This window comes from Poecilia latipinna, unplaced genomic scaffold, assembly GCF_001443285.1.
Source record: "Poecilia latipinna isolate Pla-1442-1.1 unplaced genomic scaffold, P_latipinna-1.0 Scaffold1185, whole genome shotgun sequence".
Lineage (NCBI taxonomy): Eukaryota > Metazoa > Chordata > Actinopteri > Cyprinodontiformes > Poeciliidae > Poecilia > Poecilia latipinna.
In genome coordinates, this window is record NW_015113801.1 from 15,422 (window position 1) to 36,146 (window position 20,725).

General features: G+C 39.5%; 2 protein-coding genes across 2 annotated transcripts; one reads left to right on the forward strand and one right to left on the reverse strand.

Annotated features, from left to right (window-relative positions):
* Positions 1 to 612: 612 nt before the first annotated feature.
* engase (endo-beta-N-acetylglucosaminidase) lies at positions 613 to 11,619 on the forward strand. Its single transcript, XM_015053516.1, has 14 exons — positions 613 to 758; positions 1,512 to 1,588; positions 1,681 to 1,882; positions 1,997 to 2,145; positions 2,322 to 2,476; positions 4,745 to 4,893; positions 5,354 to 5,525; positions 5,611 to 5,717; positions 5,803 to 5,914; positions 7,239 to 7,426; positions 8,384 to 8,526; positions 8,909 to 9,008; positions 9,343 to 9,454; positions 10,642 to 11,619. Exons 1-14 carry the CDS (start codon positions 640 to 642, stop codon positions 11,029 to 11,031), a joined length of 2,175 nt encoding a protein of 724 aa, XP_014909002.1. The 5' UTR covers positions 613 to 639; the 3' UTR covers positions 11,032 to 11,619.
* Positions 11,620 to 12,779: 1,160 nt separating this feature from the next.
* Positions 12,780 to 20,145, reverse strand: scpep1 (serine carboxypeptidase 1). The gene is made up of 13 exons (XM_015053518.1): positions 19,979 to 20,145; positions 19,627 to 19,766; positions 18,698 to 18,787; positions 18,099 to 18,254; positions 17,805 to 17,879; positions 17,462 to 17,534; positions 16,602 to 16,639; positions 16,389 to 16,517; positions 14,856 to 14,940; positions 14,638 to 14,751; positions 14,390 to 14,527; positions 13,310 to 13,473; positions 12,780 to 12,982 (listed from the first exon to the last, which is right to left on the reverse strand). The coding sequence occupies exons 1-13, from the start codon at positions 20,028 to 20,030 to the stop codon at positions 12,920 to 12,922; spliced, it is 1,317 nt and encodes a 438-aa protein (XP_014909004.1). The 5' UTR covers positions 20,031 to 20,145; the 3' UTR covers positions 12,780 to 12,919.
* Between the last annotated feature and the right edge of the window lie 580 nt (positions 20,146 to 20,725).

Genomic DNA, 20,725 nt, shown 5'->3' on the forward strand with positions numbered 1-20,725 from the left:
ATAAAAAGAAAATATATGAAAAATAATAATAATAAAAACAATTCTAAAAAAAACACACAGTTCAATTAAAGCAATACTACTTTCATTGAACTTTAAACCTTAAATCGTTATTTTATCACTTGATGAAAAATGTTGATTGGTATGTTTGTGCAGTTTACGAATTTCATTTTTTTAAATTACTTTTTATTGAGGTTCATCCTCTTCCCCTTAGTTTTCTTCTGCTATATCATTATTACATAGAGGGAAATTAATAAATAACACGAGGTCACACACGCGCGCGCGCGCGCGCACACACACACACACACACACACACACACACACACAATAAAAATATTATGTTTAACAACATCAAAAACAATAACAAATTTTTATTGGTTAAGTTTGAGTGAATCTTTCCTTATTACTTTTGCCAGTTTCAAGTCACTTCTCTTTTAGCACTTTCTTCCGCTATTATTATTATTATTATTATTAATAATAATAATAATAATATATAGAAAAATTACAATCTGTGGTTGGACCATTCACTGTATGCATCCAACACTGGATCTTTATTATGAAAGGATAAACTCGGAAGTAGTTGTTTGCCTTTTGGGATTTCCTGGTTTCTCTTTCATTGCTGACTCCTTTCAGTGCGGAGAAATGGCGTTAACTGGTGATAAAAATGTGATTCTCGGAGAAGACGGGTTGCCAGCTGCTAATAATATCAAAAGAAGTAAAAACGTTGCTGAAAACGAGGAAGAGGACAGTAAAAAGAAACGGTACAGTTTCCAGGAAAATCTTTTTCTTGTGCTAACAGATTAAAACTAAGTTTGGACAGTTTCCGTCTAAAACAAACAGACAAAAAATGATGCCGCGGTAATTATAATACACAATTATGTGGTTTTCTAAGGTTATAAAATGGTTAAGATGTAGCCTGAAGTGGAGAGAGCCACTCACAACAAATTCCACCATTTTTTAAAAAGATTGAGTTAAAAGTGGTGGAAGTGTAAGCAAAAGTAGATCCCAAAAATGCTAGGTATGTACTTTATAACTACATCATATTGGTAAAGTCAAGTCTGGGCAGTAGAGGGCTGAAGTTAGTGGTCTTTTACTATGCCTCCTTATAAAGTAAATCTGCTGGTGAGGACAACTTAAGTGATTCAAATGTATGCGGTAGTCAGAAAGAACAACAGTCATAACCGTTTACACATCTGGAAATAACCCGGTCCAGGTCCTGCGGCTTGGTTCTGTTAACATGGTGTGAAAGTCCAAAGCCATTCAGATCGTTCAATAGCTCTGTTGCACTTTTACGTTTACACTATCCCAACTTCAAGAATGCAGTTAAAACCAATGCAGATAACAGAGAGCATTGATGGATTCCTTGCAGATTGTTAAAAATATTCCTTGATTTAAAGATCTGGACTGGGACAGCAACATATTCAAGAGTTAAGGTTTCCAAATGTTTGTATTTCTTTTTTTGCTGGACTGCATTTCTTCATAAAATAAGGCTAAGGCACCTCGTGTTTCTTCAGAACCGAGTCGTGTTTTGACCAGCCTGTGGACTCAAGTGTTTATGAGGTCATCAAGTATTCACCTTCTGCTCTTCCTGGTAAGACAGCTGTCATGAAGATTGATGACACTCTGACCTGTAGTCGGTGAGATGACATATTGTGCTGCTTTCATTCTTATTTCCTGTCCCAGCCAAACATTACGATGCAGACACAACTGAACCAATCAGCTCTGGTCTATCCTCTATGAATGAGTTGTTGTCATGGAACCGAAGCGAGGCGAACCCCTTCAACGTGGCAGCCGTTCCTCTGGCACCTCGGAAGCCCCGTCTGGTCAACTGTCTACGCCGGACATTGGTGTCCCATGACATGATGGGTGGCTACCTGGATGACCGGTATGGTGGATATATCTTTGATTAAACCTCTTCCGTTTAGAAGTTCTTTTTTGAAAGTTTTCATTAAAATCTATGTTTGTATAATGACATTTAATCCTTACTTCTCTTTTTAAGGTTTGTCCAAGGCACCAGTTCAGAGGCACCCTATGCCTTCTACCATTGGCAGTACATCGACATTTTTAACTACTTCACTCATCAGATGGTCACTGTTCCTCCAGCCGTGTGGACGAATGCTGCACATAAACATGGAGTCATAGTTCTTGGTAAGCATGAAAGGCCGTCATCTGGATTACTATCCTGGAGTTGTTTTTACAGTGATTTTTCAAAACTATGCTTACCCCTTGAACTGTTACACAGTTATGACAGAACAAATGTAGCCACTGACCTGACCTGTCTTCACTCCTTCTTTTGTAATCTGAATCACTGAGCTGCTTTTCAGGGACTTTCATCACAGAGTGGACTGACGGAGCGGCAGTGTGTGAGGCCTTCCTGAAAGACGAGGAGTCGTACCGGGCCGTGGCTGACAAGCTGGTCCAGATCAGTCATTATTACGGCTTTGATGGCTGGCTTATTAACATAGAGAACAATCTGAGTGTGAGTTATAAGTCTGCACTTCTTCTCCTTGTGGAAATACTAACAAAACACATTTTTTTCCTTCATTGCTGTGTGCATATTATAGAAAAGACAACTTCTTAGTTGTAGAAACAATGAAATATGTATTTCTAAATTCAAACTAACTTTAAAAATAGGATCAGAAAGAGTTTGATATAAAAACCCTTCCTGTTTGCGTCTGATAGGAGGGGCCAGTTTCACTCTGTGCTTCTAACAGTCAAAGAAAACTCCAGTCACTTTGGAATCTTCTCTGGTATCCTGTTGAAGTCCTTTAAATCATAGTTTTCTGAAACATTGTATCAGTGACATTTTCCTAATTTAGAAGTCATCTTTACTGGAAGCCCACTCCCAACCCCCCCAACACCTCAGCTTACACTGGTTTATTCAGAGGTTTTGTGGCATGACTGTGCTCCTCACGGTTAAAGGTATCTATAATCACCAAGAGCCAAGCCATTTTCCAGTAGAAAAACTAGCAGTTAACAGTAGAACATAGAATATACCAAACAGACCAACAACAACAACAAAAAAAAGCCACATACACATTCACACAGTACCATTCACAAAATAAACCTGATGTTATCAGGGATGTTTTGAACATCTGAATCATGGTAGGTTATATCTGCAGCCTAGCTTTATTCAGCTAGTGCAGATGGAGCTCTGCTAGTGAGCTGACCATGAGCTACCTCTCTGTGATCATGAGGAGCCCAGCAGCTGTTCGGCAGAAGCTCATTTGGCTGCTTGAACATATGACCTCATTGTTTCAGTTCCTGCACACTGCACTTGGTGTAGCTGAGGACTAGAATGTAGAAGGACTGGTAAATAAACCGCTCTAGAGCATTTGCATAAGTGCAATACTTCTACCATCTGCCCTCTGCTCTAAACTAAATCAGAGACTGATACATTTGTCATTTTTAACAACATCTCCTAAGCTGGAGCTGGTAAGACCCCTTTGTTTCTGGTTTTCTTTCACCTCTACACAGTCAGCAGCAACCTTTAAGTTTAGCATCTCTGTGCTCTCATTATGGCATCATGTTTACCAGGTAAGAGATGCACAAAAAACCTGACAACATACTTGATGTTGCTGCTTACACAAGCTATGTTTCCCTTACAAATGTGCAGAAAACTTATCGATATTCCACTAATGTTGAAAAACCCTATTTTGCAATTAAATAAGAAACATGAATCACATGGATAAGATTATTCACGTATCAAATCATTACTTGATCAAACATCAAACATCGTCCTCCTGCCACTTCCCGTTGTCTTTGTATTTTTCACCAATAGTACTATTCAGTTGTTGATCACATGACCCAGACAAAGCAAAAAAAGTATTTCCATTGCAGTTTTGCAAAATATACTATCAATAAAGATGAAAAACCACCTCACACTAATGCAAATACTTTTTATCAAAAAATTTGATTTTCTTCAAATTTGTGTGTTTCCATTCAGTGAATTTATTTTAGCAATTCCAATTTGCGCAATTAAATGGTCAGTGGGAAATGCAGCTACTGACACCTCCACCTACTGGCACATCTTTCCTCTATTGCTTCTAGTAAGGAGTGGAATGAACTGGAATTAACAATGGAACAAGGAAATGCACAAAAACACCAATGAAACTAAATTGTATCCAATAAAACAACAACAAAGAAGCAGAATCCTCTAAAGCTGACTATAAAGCAGACCCAGAACAGATGATGCCAGTTCCCGTTCTGTCCACTAAGAATCTCTAACAGATTATTCATTTTTAATGACCCTGTTACTCCATGTGCATTTTCACAAACGATGAGGCAGTGAAAGAGCAAGATAGAGCAGATATTTTGATTCTTTTAATTTTTTACCTTCCTCAATAAACTTAAGACATTACCAATCATTATGTAGCAATTCAGTAACATTTTTTATACAATCAACACCCTGAATCAGCACTAATTGCAAGTCAACAATAACACTGGTCAACAGCCGAAAAATTGTCACAAAAATGTCATCAATTTAGTCAGAAGATCAGAGTTCTCTAAATCAAATTACAGGTAGAATAATCTGACCTGAATGAGAAAAATGGACTTCATTTTTGGATTCAGTGGTGCAACATATTCTTAATTCAGTTTGAAAACATACAGACAACTTCCAAAAAAAATGTATTTGTAACCCAGTGAAATTAAATGCTCTAGCTGCTGCCAGTCGTAAGCAGTGGTGAAAATGTTTAGTGAATAAATCGGGCAGCAGGTTGGATCTCTGCGCTGTGATGTTTTGCAGGAGGGAGCTGTGAAGAACGCTCCGCTGTTTCTGCAATACCTGACGGAGCAGATGCATGAGCGAGTGCCCAGCAGCCTGATCCTGTGGTACGACAGCGTCATTGAGGATGGAAAGCTTAAGTGGCAGAATGAACTCAACCAGTCCAACAGGCGAGTAGAAGGGGAAAAAACCGTTGATCTGATCTTCATTCAGTCTGAGGTTCTGTTTGACAACCGCACAGCGCAGATCTGCAGCTTCTCTAGGAAAACTCCACCTATTTTTGACTTCATGTGCTACAATCAGTGGTGTTTTCAAATTTCAGTGGACATATGGAGGGCATTTGATGATAGATGGTGGACAGTTTGTTTAGGAAAGACAGACAGTTTATAGCTGACCTCCAAGGAACATCTACACCTCTACTCTCTCTCATTAGTCTTTGTCTTCTGGATAGCAGGATATATTTACTTATTTAAGTAAGAAACCTCTTCATCCAGCATTTTTCCTTGAGACATGAACATATTTCACTTAATTGTGTATTCATAATATTTATTATGCACATAGCACATTGCCCTAGAATCAAAGTGATTGGTTTGTTGACACTAATTTAGACGTCTCACTCTTCTCTGACAGGATATTTTTCGATGCCTGTGATGGTTTCTTTACAAACTACAACTGGACAGAGGAAAACCTGGAGTGGATGAAGAACTACTCTGTCGTCCAAGGCCGTCAGGCTGATGTGTACATTGGGGTGGACGTGTTTGCCAGAGGGAAGGTGGTGGGAGGGATGCTGGAAACCAATAAGGTAGAGGCTGTAGCAGTCTGTCCATGGCAGTTGTTTCTTCTCAGATCACTGTCTTAGTTCTGCATCCTGTTCTGGCTGTTGACAGGCTCTGGACGTCATCCGAAAGCACAACTTCTCTGCAGCCATCTTCGCTCCAGGATGGGTGTATGAGAGTCAAAGTGATAAGAGCGAATTCCGCAGCCATCAAGACAAGTGAGGCCAGCTCAGAGTGTGCCGTGCACACCTGGTGAAGGTCTGCAGGCATAATGACACCGAGATGCTCTGCTTCCCCCTGCAGGTTCTGGGCTCTTCTCTCAGATTACCTGTACATCCACCGACCAGCTTCACAGCTTCCATTCATCTCCTCCTTCTGCCAGGGTTTTGGGAAAGCAGTGTACAGGAAAGGACAGGTACTCACAGACTGGAAACTAAAAGGAGTAAAAGCTTAAATCCACAAAATCAACCCCAAAATACCAACTAGTATCAGTATATGTATACAAAATGACTTAATGACAATGAACAATGCTCAACTCTTAATGTGCATGAAGTTTTTAAATGGCTGTGTCTTTAATCTTTTACTCTGATGACTTATTCTAGTTTTAGGCTGATAATGTTGTTTATCAACGTGCAGATGATAAACCTGTAACTCTTTCATGCATGAAATATGATCCTTTATGTCAGAATTATTTCCCAAAGTGTTTTTGATTTTTTTAAGCATAAAAAGGTAGGAAAATCTTTTGTAAAATAATACAAAAGATTACAAGAAAGATTACAAAAGATAAAAAAAAAATTAAGGATTTTTTCCCAGGTGATCAGTTGTAATTTTCTCCAAATACAAAGTTGATATTTGGCAAATACATCAGTAGTTTTTAAGGGGTTAAATGATGTCACAATTTTTTTTTACCTGTAAGAACCCTCTACAGTAGAAGAAGGGACTGGATATTCCTAAGTTGCTTATTCATCTCTCTGCCATATTGGATTTAACAAAAATTTTCTTGCACTTGCAGTGGACGGCCGGCAGTTGATAGGGCATGATGCACTAGTGTCCACTTCAGTAGTCCGTGTGTATTTATAACAAAAAAACTCCACAAGAAATACAAGAAAATGGCTTTTAGATATCTTTCCACTGTAGTGACCGCTATGCATGAAAGGGCTAATGACTATTAGATCTTTCTGAAGTAGACCGAGCATTTTAATTTAAGGTGTGAAAGGTTTGTTTCTGACATGTTTTTTTTTCTTTTTTTTTTTTTTTTTTTCCTTTATTTAACCAGGTAAACCCCGTTGAGATCCAGATCTCATTTTCAGGAGGGACCTGGGCAGACGTCTGCAATACACATATATGGACATATATGTAATGAACATATAGAGCTTGTCAGAAACAATCAAGCTCTGTACAGACATTGGTTTTCAAATCTACCAATGTCTTTAGGTTTGAAAAGAAATATAAACAAAATAAAAGTTAAAACTGAAGATCTAAATTTGGATTGGATTAAAGCTTCATTCATACTAAAAGACACTTTACTTTAATTTTTTTTTTTGTTTGTTTTGGACATTTTGTTTAAAAGTTGACATCCCGTTTCTTGACATTCAGTTTGAGCTATTTTCTTCGAATATGCAAACATTTTAACTCTATAGCAGTTAAAATGTTCCTGTTTAAAGCTGTTCCTGTTCCCAGCTTTAAAGTTGACATAGAGGTAAAAAGAACCGTTTGCTTGCTGTCCCTGTGTGTTGCAGCATGAGACGGCAAAGAGCTGGTTCAACCTGGCGGCTCAGGAGATCCAGCCTTTGTACTACCACATGGCTCTGGAGGACCGGGGCTGGGTCAGGAGCAGCGGCTGCCCTGAAGATGCCTGGGATGGAGGGTGCTCGCTGCTGCTGGACGGACTCATCCCCGCAACTTTAAACACTCCGATTTGTGCCAAGTAAAGTGTCTGCGTGTGTTTATATATACACATTTATACTATATAACCAACTATATATTTATTATGAGGCAGAATATAACATATAGCTTTACAAAGTGATTTAATGAGCTTCTTGTGTAAGGCTACAGATTGGAGAGAACATCAATGTCATGACTCTGTGTGTGTGTGTGTGTGTGTGTGTGTGTGTGTGAGACCAACTATATAAGCTACGTTGTACTTAATAACGTCTCCACCAAAACAGTGAAATGCTTCCCCAGTAACAAACCCTGGATCACTAGTGACCCCAAATGAACTGTTAAACAAGACAACAAAATAACTTTTAGTGAGTGGGGTGGGGGATTACTGAGGAGTAACTTAGTCAAGATTAAAGATGGCGAGTAGGCATGCAGGAAGAATCTGGAAAGGAAGACTGCAGGTCCAGATGGTGTGGATCCCGGAGTCCTGAAAGGCCTGTGCAGCACCTCTTCAGTCTTAGGCCAACCTAAAACAGAAGAAAATTCCATTGATGTGGTTGGCAACCTGCCTGGTTCCTCATGATAAACTCACCCATCAGTCATCAATGACTATAAGCCCGTTGGTTCTGTAAGCAGACAAGGACATCAAGACCCCCTGCAGTTTGCTTATCGCCATGGAGTTAGAGTTGATGATGCTGTCATACACCTGCTCCAACAAACCCACTATCATCTGGACGAAGCAGGCAGCACTGTGAGGATCATGTTCTTTGATTTCTCCAGAACAAAATTCAGCCTGATTTGCTTTGATGAAACTCCAGAAGACACCAGAAGATCCAATCATAGATCCAGGCGCCTGGATCTGTGACTACAGCCGAAGATGTTCTTACTTCAAACATGATTGTTTTTCTTCCTAGTGTTTTGGATCGTTTCATTTGCTCTGTCTTTTCAATAAAACATTCATGCTATAAGCATTAAAAATGAGATTACTTTGTGTATTTGCCAGGATTTTCTCTCTCCATGTGCCGCTGGATTCCAGGATCATGGTAACTCTGGTGTACAAAGCATCTGCTGGGATCACCGTCTCTTTGCAGCTGAGGACAACAGACTCTTCTTACTGTTCCCACACTGATGTCCATGAGGTCACACGTGAGTTTCTTGTGGAACATAACCTCAGGACCAATATGAAGAGCCAAAAATCCACTGGATTTGTTGTTGGATCAAAAATACACAACGTAGAAGTTCTATAATAGATCCGTCCAGCAACTCTCTTACCGATACCTTAGTAAACATACTTTTTTAGGCAAACAGTCTTTAAGTATAACCTTACATTTAAACTTAAAAACAAAATGTGTATATTAAGCTCTTCTGTAACAAATACTTGATCTTAAATACAATTCAAGTTAGAAATGTACAATCAAATATGTTTTTCTATAAAGGAAATCAATCTAAAGCTGACTTGGATGTTTTTGAAAAGGAAAGCAGTCTGTCTTAAAGTTTGAGCTGATAAATGTTCTGTGTTTCTCCACAGTAACCAGTGTGACCCCTGAGACTGTGGGAAGTGGACCGCAGCTGGAGAGCCAGATGTCTGAGCTTTGTGGAAACAGAGACCTGCATGGATGGACTGTTCGGTGAGGCACAGTGACAGCAGAGCAGCAGTTTAGTTGAGTTGACTTCATTTTAGAGCAGGTGTGTCAAACTCCAGTCCTCAAGGGCCTCTGTCCTGCAACTTTTAGATGTGCCTCTGCTGCACCACACCTGAAAAGAATAATTAGGTCATTAGCAAGGCTCAGGAGAACCGATCTACACAGGGAGGAGGTAATTAAGCCATTTCATTCCACTGTTTTTTACCTGTGGCACATCTAAACACTGCAGGACAGCGGCCCTTGAGGACTGGAGTTTGACACCCCTGTTTTAGAGCGTAAATGTCTGTTCTTTCTGTTGTTCCAATGTTGCTCTGAGCAGATGTTCACAACTAGAGCTTCATGGCTGCGTTCTCAGAGAAGTGTGTGTCCTGATCCATCGGGAAGGGGAGCCTCAGGACATGACTTTCAGCTGCAGAGTGGGAGAGATCATGGTGAGACGATCACTACTCTCTACAGAGTACATGAATCATTTTCTAGATGAGACAGAGACATAGAAAGTGTTGCTGGAGAAGGTGGGATGCATAAAGTCTTTATGGTTTTTATGCCTCTCAAGGACCATTTCCAATATGGTTTGAAGTCAGTTGTTGATTGGGAAAATTGGGGAAGTTTTTTTAACTATGTTCTGGCATTATTATAAAGGGCTGTAATCAGTCTCATTGTATAGTTAACAAGTAAATCTCAATGAAACATGTGGCATCTAGAGTTCACTAATCTTGCTTTCTATGACATCAATCAAGTTTATTTTATTCCACATTTCACCAACAAGGCAGTTCAAAGCACTTTACATCATAAAAACACAAAAATACAGACAGGACACACAGTTGAAACAACATTTTGTCTGATGGCATTATTTATCAATGTTTTATTTATCCTCTAAACAGGTGTATTTTAAGTCTGCATTTAAAGGAACTCAGTGTTTCAGCTGCTTTGCAGTTTTCAGAAAGTTTGTTCCAGATTTGTGGTGCATCATCTGAATGCTGTTCCTCCATGTTTGGTCATAAAGACAAAATGGCCTAGTTAAAGTCCAGACCTATCGTTGTCATATAATTTAAGTCAGTTTCATGTGCTATGATCTGGTTTTACTCTGATTATTTATATTTTTGACTTCAGATTTCAAGGTTACTGCCATGTGCCTTGTTCAGTCTCTGCAGAAACACACAAGGACCATATTAATGTTTTCTAAACTTTTCTACTGGATTCAGTGAAGAACTCGCCTGGCCATCGCCTTCCTATGCAGTTCCACTCAGTCTGTCAGTGGGTCTTAGGTTATTCTTGAACATCTTAATTAATTTATTTTATCAGAGGTCACCTTGGATCAAGTGGAGATTGTTCTCAAACACACACATAAACTAATTTTGAAGAGGATAAAACACACTGACATTAAGCTTCTGGAATGACCTTGACCTCAACCATACTTAAACTTTATACTTCAAAACTCATCTAATCCAATAAACAACTTAGATCAGTTCTACCATCTCAGATACCAAGAGTGATATAATATCCATCCAGAATGAATTTATCTATATAGATCCAATAATTAAAACAACCGGTTTACTTTTCAGATCTAACCTGATGTGTGTTGAAGGAACTGTTTTTCCACCTGCTGTGTTTCTGTTAGGTACTGGACGTGGGTACTCTGCAGCCACCCACCGACCCCGTTCGGGGCTTGTGCATTGATGATGTGGTTTGGCTGCGTGGAGCCGGTTCATCACCAGAGAGTTCATCCTCCTGCCTGCGCCTCAATGCTACCCTGCGCTGGGACTACCCCGTGGAATCTGTGCGCCACTTCAGGGTGTACTGGAGAAGGCTGAGAGGACCTGACCCAAGAATCCCTCCTGGTCAGCTGGAGCTGCTGGCCCGGGCCTACTCCAACCAGTTCAGGGTGACGGAGCTGCTCGTACCTGAGCCACCCAGCGTGTTGGAACTGCTGGTGGAGCCGGTGACCAGGGGGGGCTCCCTCATCCCGGAGAGCTGGTGGGGAAGAAGACAGCTCAGCTACACAGAGTGATCTGAACATGGATTTCACACAAGTAGCTGTATGCAAATACGTTCCACACTTTAAAGACTTTCATTTATACATTTTGAGCATGGATGTTTTTTTGTAGCAGATGGAATCATCTCAGAGAAACCACCTGAACTCGAGCACAGTTAAAGTTTTTATTTTTAAGTAATAATGTGGTTAGAGTAACAACCCCAGACATTGTTTCATATAAACAGATTAAGATTATAAGCAGAATTTATGTCGGGATCACAAACACTTGTTTATTCAATCCCAGGCGTCGCATATCATGTTTTTATGTTGCCTGTTTTACATATACAGTCCACTTGATGTCACAGTAGAGCAAATGAAGCGCCACAGTGCATGAAGTTTCATCCCACCTCACTCGTTACTAGGGCAACCTCTAAGTCTCCCATACAGAGGTACAGAGCGAGGTTTGAAGGAGAACCAGAAAATTTAGTCTGACCTTATTTCAGAGTTACACTTTGTATCTTTTTATACAGTGTATGCATATACCTGTTTTCAACTGTGAGCACTAAACACTTTGTATTGGTTAACCACATACCACCTCAATAAAATACAGAAAAGTATACAAATGTAAAATGTCAAGTGTTCAGGTGCATCAATATTCTAGCAACCCCATACAGACGGCTAACTCAAAAGGTTGAAAGAAAAATAGAAAACACACATGACTCAGTCCCAGTTCTTTCCTGTCATGTTATCCTTCTGCAAAGCAAATATGTTGTCTCAGTGACCCGGCTCCACCTCCATATCAGAAATCCAGTACAGAGAGATTTCTATCAGTGTGATGAGGGGCAGCTAAAACAACTCCCATACGTCAATCCAAGTATTGATTATTCTAAGAATGGAAAACAATCATGCCAGACATTCCTTCATTCTTTATTTTGATGATAGTGGTTTAGAGCACCACTTCATAAAACCCATCCATCCATTTTCTAACACCCTTGTCCCTTAGTGGGGTCAGGAGGTGCTGGTGCCTATCTCCAGATAACGTTCTGGGCGTGTAAGGTGACAGGTCGCCAGTCTGTCGCAGACTTCATAAAACCATGAACATTTATTTTTTTTAATGAGAAATCTGTGTTTTCTATACCAGCTTATCTTTGCTGGGTCACAAGGTGCCTGGTGCATTTCTCCAGCTGTCATGAAGGAGGTGGGGTACTTCCTGGACACAGGGCCACACAAAATCTGTATAAATTGGGTAATTTATACAGACCAATTATCTTAATTTGCTTAATTCTGGTATGTGGGAGGAAACCTCATGCAGAAAGGCTTCGGTGAGGATTCGAACCATACTTCTCAAAATACCAGCTGAGCTTACAGTTTGACCAGGACATTATTGTGAATGATATCATCCATATCAGGACTAAAAAGTTTTTGCTCCAATTTTTTTTTCTACCACTTTCCAAGTGGAAAAGTGAAGCCTATACCTTTTCAACAATACCCTTATGCAAATTCAATTCAAAATGCTTTATTAGTCCCAAGGAGAAATTAAACATTGTTATAACTCATTAATTCAAATTCTTCAAAGAGAGTCACTGTAGATGGTGATGGCATAATGATGGCGTAGATTATAGAGGCAAAACCCACAGACCCCTTGCAGATGGTGCCAAAGGTTCTGTTTTATGGTCATTCGTCACCTGCAAATCAATTCACCCAGTTAAAGTTAGTAATTTTGATCAGAGTTTCTCATAGAAGCATGCCAAAAAAAAAGAGAAAGAAAACGTACAAGAGTATTTACAAAAGAAAGTTGTATTTAGTGACTGGAATTTACAGAGCTTTAAGTAAAGTGCACCTGATATCAAAGTAAATTTTGGAAAGCAAGAAAAAAAAAAGAATGTCTGATTGTCAGAGCAGTCCCAGCTGGCACAACATTCATTCAGTCCTGCTGCGTGATCATCTTCAGCATCTGGAAGGCCATGGCTCCCTGGTCTGAAGGAATCTGAGATATAACAGAAGATTACACTTTAACGCTGAATTTCTACCATTTTGCTATAAAATATGCACTTTGCATTTAATTAGCTTCATTAAAAAATAAAAAAAAAAATCACATCTCAAGCTTCAGTCAACACCAAACAGAAAGCAAAGCAAAAAATCGGAGTACTTCTCGATAAAATACGTTGTACCAAAAAAGTCTGCATCTTACAGTTCTACTACCTACATTGTATTACAGGTCTTCTCTACACCCTTCTATTTTTCCAAACTCAACAGATCAGTGTTTCATGAAATTCAATATTTAAAGCTAAAGTAGAACCAGCTCAAGTTTTACCATGTGACCAGCTTTGAGGATCCAGTAGAATGCAAAGTTCTTGTAAGTCTTGAAAAAGGCTCCAGTGGTTCCTGGGGAGGCTGGGTCATCCAGGGGGGTCCACCTCAGCTGGCTGAAACCAGGAAGTCCCTCCCACTTTAGCTGCTTCACCCAAAGCTCCTGACCTGGAAGAATAAAAATGTGCTTTTACATCCAGAGCTCAAACATCAGGATTGGTTACATGTGTTCACTAGAGATGTGCTAGTTTCAAGTTTTTATTTGGAAAATGATTATATATCCTTCTGCTTTAGTCTTCTTATGACTTACTAAATTAGAACGGGGGGTGTCATGCTGTATTATCAGAACACTCAATGAAAAAAGTTTACTAACTGATGCTGAAGAGGCTGGAATAGTTTGGTTTATAGACACATCCCCCTTTAACTGTAGCTGAATTGCCATTGTGGTACAACTGGGTCCAAAAGACATTTTGATCAGATGTAGACTATATAAATAAATGATCGCAATCATTTTAATTGTAGTAGTTTAGCAGTAGTAACAGGTGAAGAAATTCAAGTCAACTTTATGCACATCAGAATTTTAAAAATGGACATTGATGAAGTTGGCATTTACAACAGTCTTTAGCCTCTTTTTAGTGATTAGCATAACTTGACATGACTTGACTAACAGTAAAAAGCAATCCGAGTGATTAATCTTTGGAACACACAGAACCTTAACAGATTTCCCAGAAGCTGCCAGCATCTCCAAACCCCGCCCACACCAACTCAACTGAAAGCTCAAAAAAAAAAAAAAGGCATTTTCCTGTTTTCTGCCATACTGTCTGGCATCCTGACTAAACCACAGACATGTCTCTACAACTTGTACTTTAACTTCAGTTTAAAACACTTCACTAATACCAAAAACAGCAAACACAATGTTCTTCTCAAAGGAACAGCATTGTAAGTGTGAACTGGTTGCATTTAGGTATAGCACGTTCACTGACCAGAGAAAATATATATATTTCTGAGTTTCACACTGACTGGTCACCAGCCTCTCTGTACATCTCTAGTGTAAAATATATCACTGATTTGGAAGCTCATTTACCCATGGTGTCCACTATAAGATCCAGTTGGCCATTGTAAACCGTCACATTAACTCCAGCTGTCAACAACTGGTCCACTATATCCACTACTGGCCTCATAAAATCACCGGCCATGTTGCTGAACACGTCCTCTGCTTGACCTGAAAACCAGAATAGATGTGGACAAAGAAGGCAGAGAGGACATAAAACATAACACTGTGACGTGTACAGGACAGTCTGTATTATGGAGAGACAATCCAGCTCCAAGTACCTCCCCAAGTGACATTCTGAGGGATGATGGCCAGTTTCTTCCTTATTGGTCCATTCATCAGTTCGTTCAGTGATTGCTTGTGCAGAGGGCGAATGTGGCGGTGGGCCTGCAGAGCTGATGCAGAGAGGAAAAGCACATCAGTTAGCTAGAGGAATATTAGGCCCAATCTTCATAAATTCATTTGGTAAGTGGAGTCTAGGGTTTAGACAGTGCCATACAGATGAAGTTTTCTCCTGTAGCAGTAGTGACTTTTTCATCTGGTTGCTGGGTTAGAATGTTGTAGAAGTTCACCCCATTGGTGTTCTGGGAAGAAAACAAGTTTGCTGACTTGAAAAATAAATTTTTGACTTGTACATTATTTCAGTCCTACTATTATAACCCCTCTCCTAAAGGTCTTTAAGACACCAAACATTCCTGACTTGTCAAGAATGCTACCAAAACCTGTGGAGGTCTTCTGGATCAGTGCGTTCCAAATGTTACCTCAGTTCATATCACGTGTTCCTAAGTAGCACTGTACTTCATGACATTTCTAAACTGTTGTAAAACAGAGCTGGTATTTTTTAACAAAAGAAAGGGGGGGGAAATCACCCTGAAACCTGCTGGGATTCGACCATGTAATCAGTCAGTGGGTTGTGTGTAACTTCCCATGCCTGACCTCGTGCCCAGACCTCAAGCTGGAACTGGTAAAGCAACTCCAGATCCCAGCATTCACAGCATTTCACACCTGAGTTTGACCATTGGCCAAGGGTAGCCCCAAACAGCAGGGACACCCTGTGACATCATAAAAATCATAAAGAGCCTGAACATGCTGGCTGTACTCAAGTACTTTGGATCCAAATCCACATCAACTGTTAGTTTCTCCTTTGAAGATCTGAGTTATATTAATAAGACACTGTTCCTTTTTCATATTGATATCCTGTTTCCCTCCTGCTCTGGTAAACAAACTTCTCAGCAGCTCCAGACAAAATGCTGTCTGTCCATTCAGCTCAGTCTGTTACATTTTTGTTTTTCAGTTGCTTAAATTGCCTCAATTACAGCGCAGATTCACTCCGTCATTTCAACACCACACCTCAATAACCTACATAGGTATGTGGCTAATGATTCCTGACAATCAGGTAATAATAATCTGTTATGAATAAATCAGTTCTATAAATAACTGCCCTTTGGGAAATTAATAGCCACTAATAATCAAAGTGATTATCCCCAACAAGCCATGGGTACTATATGATTGGTTGAAGAATGCATTTTTTTTTTATAATTTTTTTTCAAGAAAACTGTAAACTGAATTCTTATTAGCTTGTGTTACCAGCAGTTGTTAGCTTGGGCAGTGAACACATACTTTAGCAAATCCCACTGGTTTTGGAACTTGGAGTTGGGGTTTGTTGCCATTTCCACGTCCTAACTCCAACTTCAGAGGAAGATGAAACATGCCTTAAGTAGCTCCCAGCAGCTCTTGGTTCACTGCTGTCTGCTCCAGGTGTTACAGGGAATCCCAGATTTTCTCCGCTACACTAAGCAAAGAGCATTGTGCTTAAATGATTCACCTGTTTTGCTGTTGGCAGGTTTTGGCCGTATGACAAAGCTGACGTGATCAAATTTTCTTTGACATCAAGTGTGATGTAAGAACCGTTGTGTTTGACGGCTGTGTCAGTTTTTCAATTAGAATGGTTGAGTTATGAGTGGTCACAATTGTTATGGCTTGTGGGTTTAAAGAAACCTTTTGGGTGTACAGGCTCCAGTGTGGTACCAACCTGCTCCACTACCGTCTCAGTGACCGACCACAGCTCAGTGGCTTTCAGAAACTGCTGCTGCTCCACAGCTTGTTTCACGTTCTCCGCTGCACTGTTGACATCAGCCAGGCCATTGTTGTCCAGCAGGGACTGCACATAGCAGGTCAGACGGAAATTCAACAGAGCAGCTTGAATCCACGGTTGTTAATAAAACGCACTCTGTGTGTTACTCACAGTGGTATAAAGGTATGGACCCCAGGTCATTACAGAGTCTGGTAACAAAAGACATTCTTACAGTGAGGGGCATGTTCTCTCTCGAAAAAAAAAAAAAATCATGTGATTGTTTTTCCAGAGGATCTGATCATATATGGAGAGACTGCAGAGGAGTGTTGACAGGAAACGTGAAAACATTGCATGCATGTATCCATCACTAAATGCTATTCACATACTAAAAAAAAAAAAGATTTTGAGCTTTAAGTTAATAACTATATAAAACTGCTAATTAAGTTCTAAAAACAAAAGTGATTCTAAGTTCAAGTACATAAACATAAACCCATTTCCTTTTTTAAAAATATCCAGACTTAAAAGGTAAAAAAATAAATAAAACAAAAACAGAGATGGATCAACGATTAGCTGGCCTTTACCAATTTCCTATTTGTTGAAGTCTGCACTGTTGATTCAAATTTGACCAATTAATTTTTCCCCCCCCTGATAATTATAGAACAAAAGGTGAAATGATGTGCTGTCAGTTTTTTGGTAGAGATAGTAGCTTTGAATCAAACAGGGATAAAAAGAAAATACATACATTACCTAAAGTTGTGCATCACGTATTACTAAACAAAGCCAGTTAAAGGAAGGTAGGCAAATCCTGATCTCTGGCACTTTGGAGCCTAATTATTTAGCAAATGTGGATAAATAATGTTTTTTTAACTACTACATCACCTAGTGGTGCGACATGAAAATGCTGTCACAAGAGGAAACTTACAAAAGCATCAAGGTCCAAAATCTGACTGTGCAGCACTTTTCTGGTGTGTTTTTGATTAGAACTGGGGACAAAGGTTGACCTGGAGGGTTAAAGACTGACTGATACTGACCCAACGGGGAAATCCACGAGTCTCCAAGTGCCACACCTGCAAAGTTGCATTTCACTGAGCCTTTGGCTACAGCCTGTAAACAGACAATTCACCCAGATTAAAAACCACACCTTGTTATCAGGAAAAGCTAAAGTACTCATAATTTTATATAACAACATGTTCAAGTCATATAAGTTAATGACAGAATGCACATCTGCTTAGAATCCTAAAAAAAAAACAAAAAAGCAAACTTGCACATCTGATTTACGTGGCCCATCATGTGATACTCCATCATTACAGCTAAGGGTCTGTGTTAGTAAAGCTGTGGATCTGATGTTATAGACCCAAAGAGCAGTAAACTCACCTTGCTGAGTTCCAGTGAGATGGCAGCGGCCATCTTTCCCCCATATGACTCAGAGAAGATGTAGAAGGGCATGCTCTGCAAAGTTCAGACATTTTAGCTCACAGTGGAATCACTTCTTTTATATGGCAAATAATCCTCTCAAATTTAGGCAAAGAAATAGTGAAAATGTAACATAACCCCACTTAGAACCATAAGAATGAGTGTAGTTACCAGTGAATAGTTTCCCACAAGTTAGCCAAGCTTTTAGACAACATTACTCTTGTTTCAATATGAGCTGATTGGAGGTCAGCTCACCTGGAACTCTGGTATCTGTGTGAAGAAATGTTTGAGCAGCACCAGCATGTCTGAGGCCACAGTGGAAACGTTGGTGGCAAAGCCGTTAGGCTGTTCAGTGTAGCTAAAGCCGGTGCCCACTGGGTTATCCACAAACAACACACTGGCTGCCTGCACCTACACAACATAGAACACACACAATGTTTCTTGTTCATTATTTTAGTTTTTATTTTGTAGCTAGCTAGCATGGATTACAGAAAAGAACCTATGAATTGCTCATCCATATTTTTGTAGGTCCTTTATGAAATTGCTTAAATGTAACATGAAATACAATTTCAACTAAACTATTATCGAAAAACAAAAACAACTTCGAACTCAAAGTTTTAGCGTACATGCAAATGTAACCTGTGTAAGGAACCCATCACTGTGCAACACATCATCTCCACTGTGAAACATGGACTTTAAACCAATGGAGAAATGTCCTGGCTTTATGTTGGTATAAGCATAGCAAAATATCAGAATCAAATATGTATGTTATAATTTGTAGTTGTAGCATGGCAAGAGGTAAGAATAGTTCAGAAAATCACTGAAAATCACAGTGATTTTCTGGGATATCTTACCCAGCTTGTCTTCCTGGGCTCCAGGTCTCTGTTCAAGGGTCCAATTTCTTCAAAGTTACCAAAGCCACTCCCTGATCCTCCTGGTCCACCCTTAAAACACAGAGCAGAGCCATGTTCATTTTGGAACAGATTCTGTTTTTTCTCTTTTTTCCAGGTTTCTGAACTTTTGTATCGTCCACAGAGTATCTGTTATAACTTGAGCTGTCAGCACATTTCAAGTTAAAGTTTGAACTGAATATGGATTGACAAAAGTAAGACACACTGAAGAAAGCTGCAGAACATTAAGCTGTGCATTGTTCATCTAAGAGACACAGTACATTAGCAACAGTTTCAGGGAAACTTTGACTCTGCTGGTTGATAGTTACTTCCTCCTCTGTGGCTACTAATAGAAGTATCTTTGGTGTTACTCATCAGGTGACACCATGTTCACTTCCACCAACAAACATTTTAAATTCAGTTCTTTCATGAATCACAAATTACTTTAAGACAAAGCCGTTCAACTGAATGGTACCGAGGGATGCATTCTTTTACATATTCAATAAATTCAAATTATAATTCAATTATTGAAGTACTTCTGTTGTCCACACTGGTGTTTCAAGCTTTTATTTCTGCAAATTGTCACTTTTTTCTGCTTATATTTTTTTTAAAACGTGACATTTAAAATTAGAATATGACAGACCAATGACAAAAAAACTAAAATTTTTCTTACAGAAGGTATTATGTTTATAATATGTTTAACATTATGGTTAAGGGTATTTAGCATTAAGTGTACTTTAAATCTGGTCAACGAGCCTCATGTGAACGCAGATTTTAACTTATGAAATATGACTGGATATGAAGAAAAAAAACCATCCTTCTTTTTAATCTAAGGTAACTCAGATTAATACACTGAAATACAAGATTTGATTGGTTTAGGTTTTATTTTGTACCTGCAGCCACATGACCAGAGGCAGGTCCTGATACTTAGCAGACGGACTGTCAGCATAATAAAGCCACCAGAACATGTGGGCCCCGGGTCTCACTTCCACGTAGTCCCATACTTCTTTCCCCGCCAGCGGAGAGGGAAGCCCTGCGAACAACACACGTACATCCCCCCTGTATCTACATGGACTCTTCAATTAACTCAAATATGTGCTTATTTAGCAAGTTATTTACAAAGATTCACTTTCGGTTTGCAGTCAGTGGAGTCAAGGAGCTTACAGGAGATGTTGATCAGAAAACTGTCATGTTTTAGGGCAGGTTCTAGTAACTTAGTGGGGGGGAGGAATCCAGAAAGCTTACCTTGGGAGATGAGAACAGAGAGAAAACAGAAGAGAGCTCCAAAGCGAGCCATTGTTTCAATCAGCCAGCCGCTCTGCTCCGCTCTGATTCAGGACATAAATCACATGACACCAGCCCGGTCAGCTGACACACACACACGGGGTTGGGAGAGGGAGGTTCTAGTTAGTGTGCGTCTAGTGACGTACCTACAGGTCGTTAGCTAGTTCGTGTGGCCAACTCCAGTTCTAGAGAACTACCATCCTGCAGCTGTTAAATTCGCCTCTTCCTCATCACACCTGAATCAGATGGCTGAAATCCCTGATTAAGGTGTGAATAAAATAAAGACAAGCAAATGGCAAGAAAAAGTCCAAGCCATGCATCCCATGGCCAAAGGAGGAGACAGAAGCTACTGACGTCAAGACAAAGAAGCTCCTCACAGCTGTTTAAATTTAATATCCGCAGTTGCAAATTTCTTAAGTTGAAACCCAAATTGAATGCCTTTTGTGCCTATGTTTCTTAATATTGAAGTACTGTACCAGTACTAAAGCCTTAAAGACTACTTCAATTTGTAAAGAAATTCTCATGTAATCTGCCCAAATTTGCTGTATTTAACCTTTTCCTATTTGCAATTTTTGCTTTTTTTCTGTTTTGTTTGTTTTACCTTCCTTAAGCCTAGTCGTTCTTTTAGTTACTGTTTATGTAACTTGTTGTACATATTGTTGTAAAAAAAAAAAGTGCTCCCGTATTATTATTTTATTATTTTCCTGT

Bases quoted from the DNA above. Each gene is read 5' to 3' on its own strand.
- scpep1 (XM_015053518.1), bottom strand. From the start codon at position 20,030: ATGGCTCGCTTTGGAGCTCTCTTCTGTTTTCTCTCTGTTCTCATCTCC. The intron at 18,788-19,626 runs GTACAAAATAAA...CTGTGTTTTAAG, and splicing joins CTCTGGTCATGTGGCTGCAG to GGTGGACCAGGAGGATCAGG. The intron at 16,640-17,461 runs GTCAGTATCAGT...TTTTGTTACCAG, and splicing joins CTCGTGGATTTCCCCGTTGG to ACTCTGTAATGACCTGGGGT.
- engase (XM_015053516.1), top strand. From the start codon at position 640: ATGGCGTTAACTGGTGATAAAAATGTGATTCTCGGAGAAGACGGGTTG. The intron at 5,526-5,610 runs GTAGAGGCTGTA...GGCTGTTGACAG, and splicing joins GGATGCTGGAAACCAATAAG to GCTCTGGACGTCATCCGAAA. The intron at 5,718-5,802 runs GTGAGGCCAGCT...TTCCCCCTGCAG, and splicing joins TTCCGCAGCCATCAAGACAA to GTTCTGGGCTCTTCTCTCAG.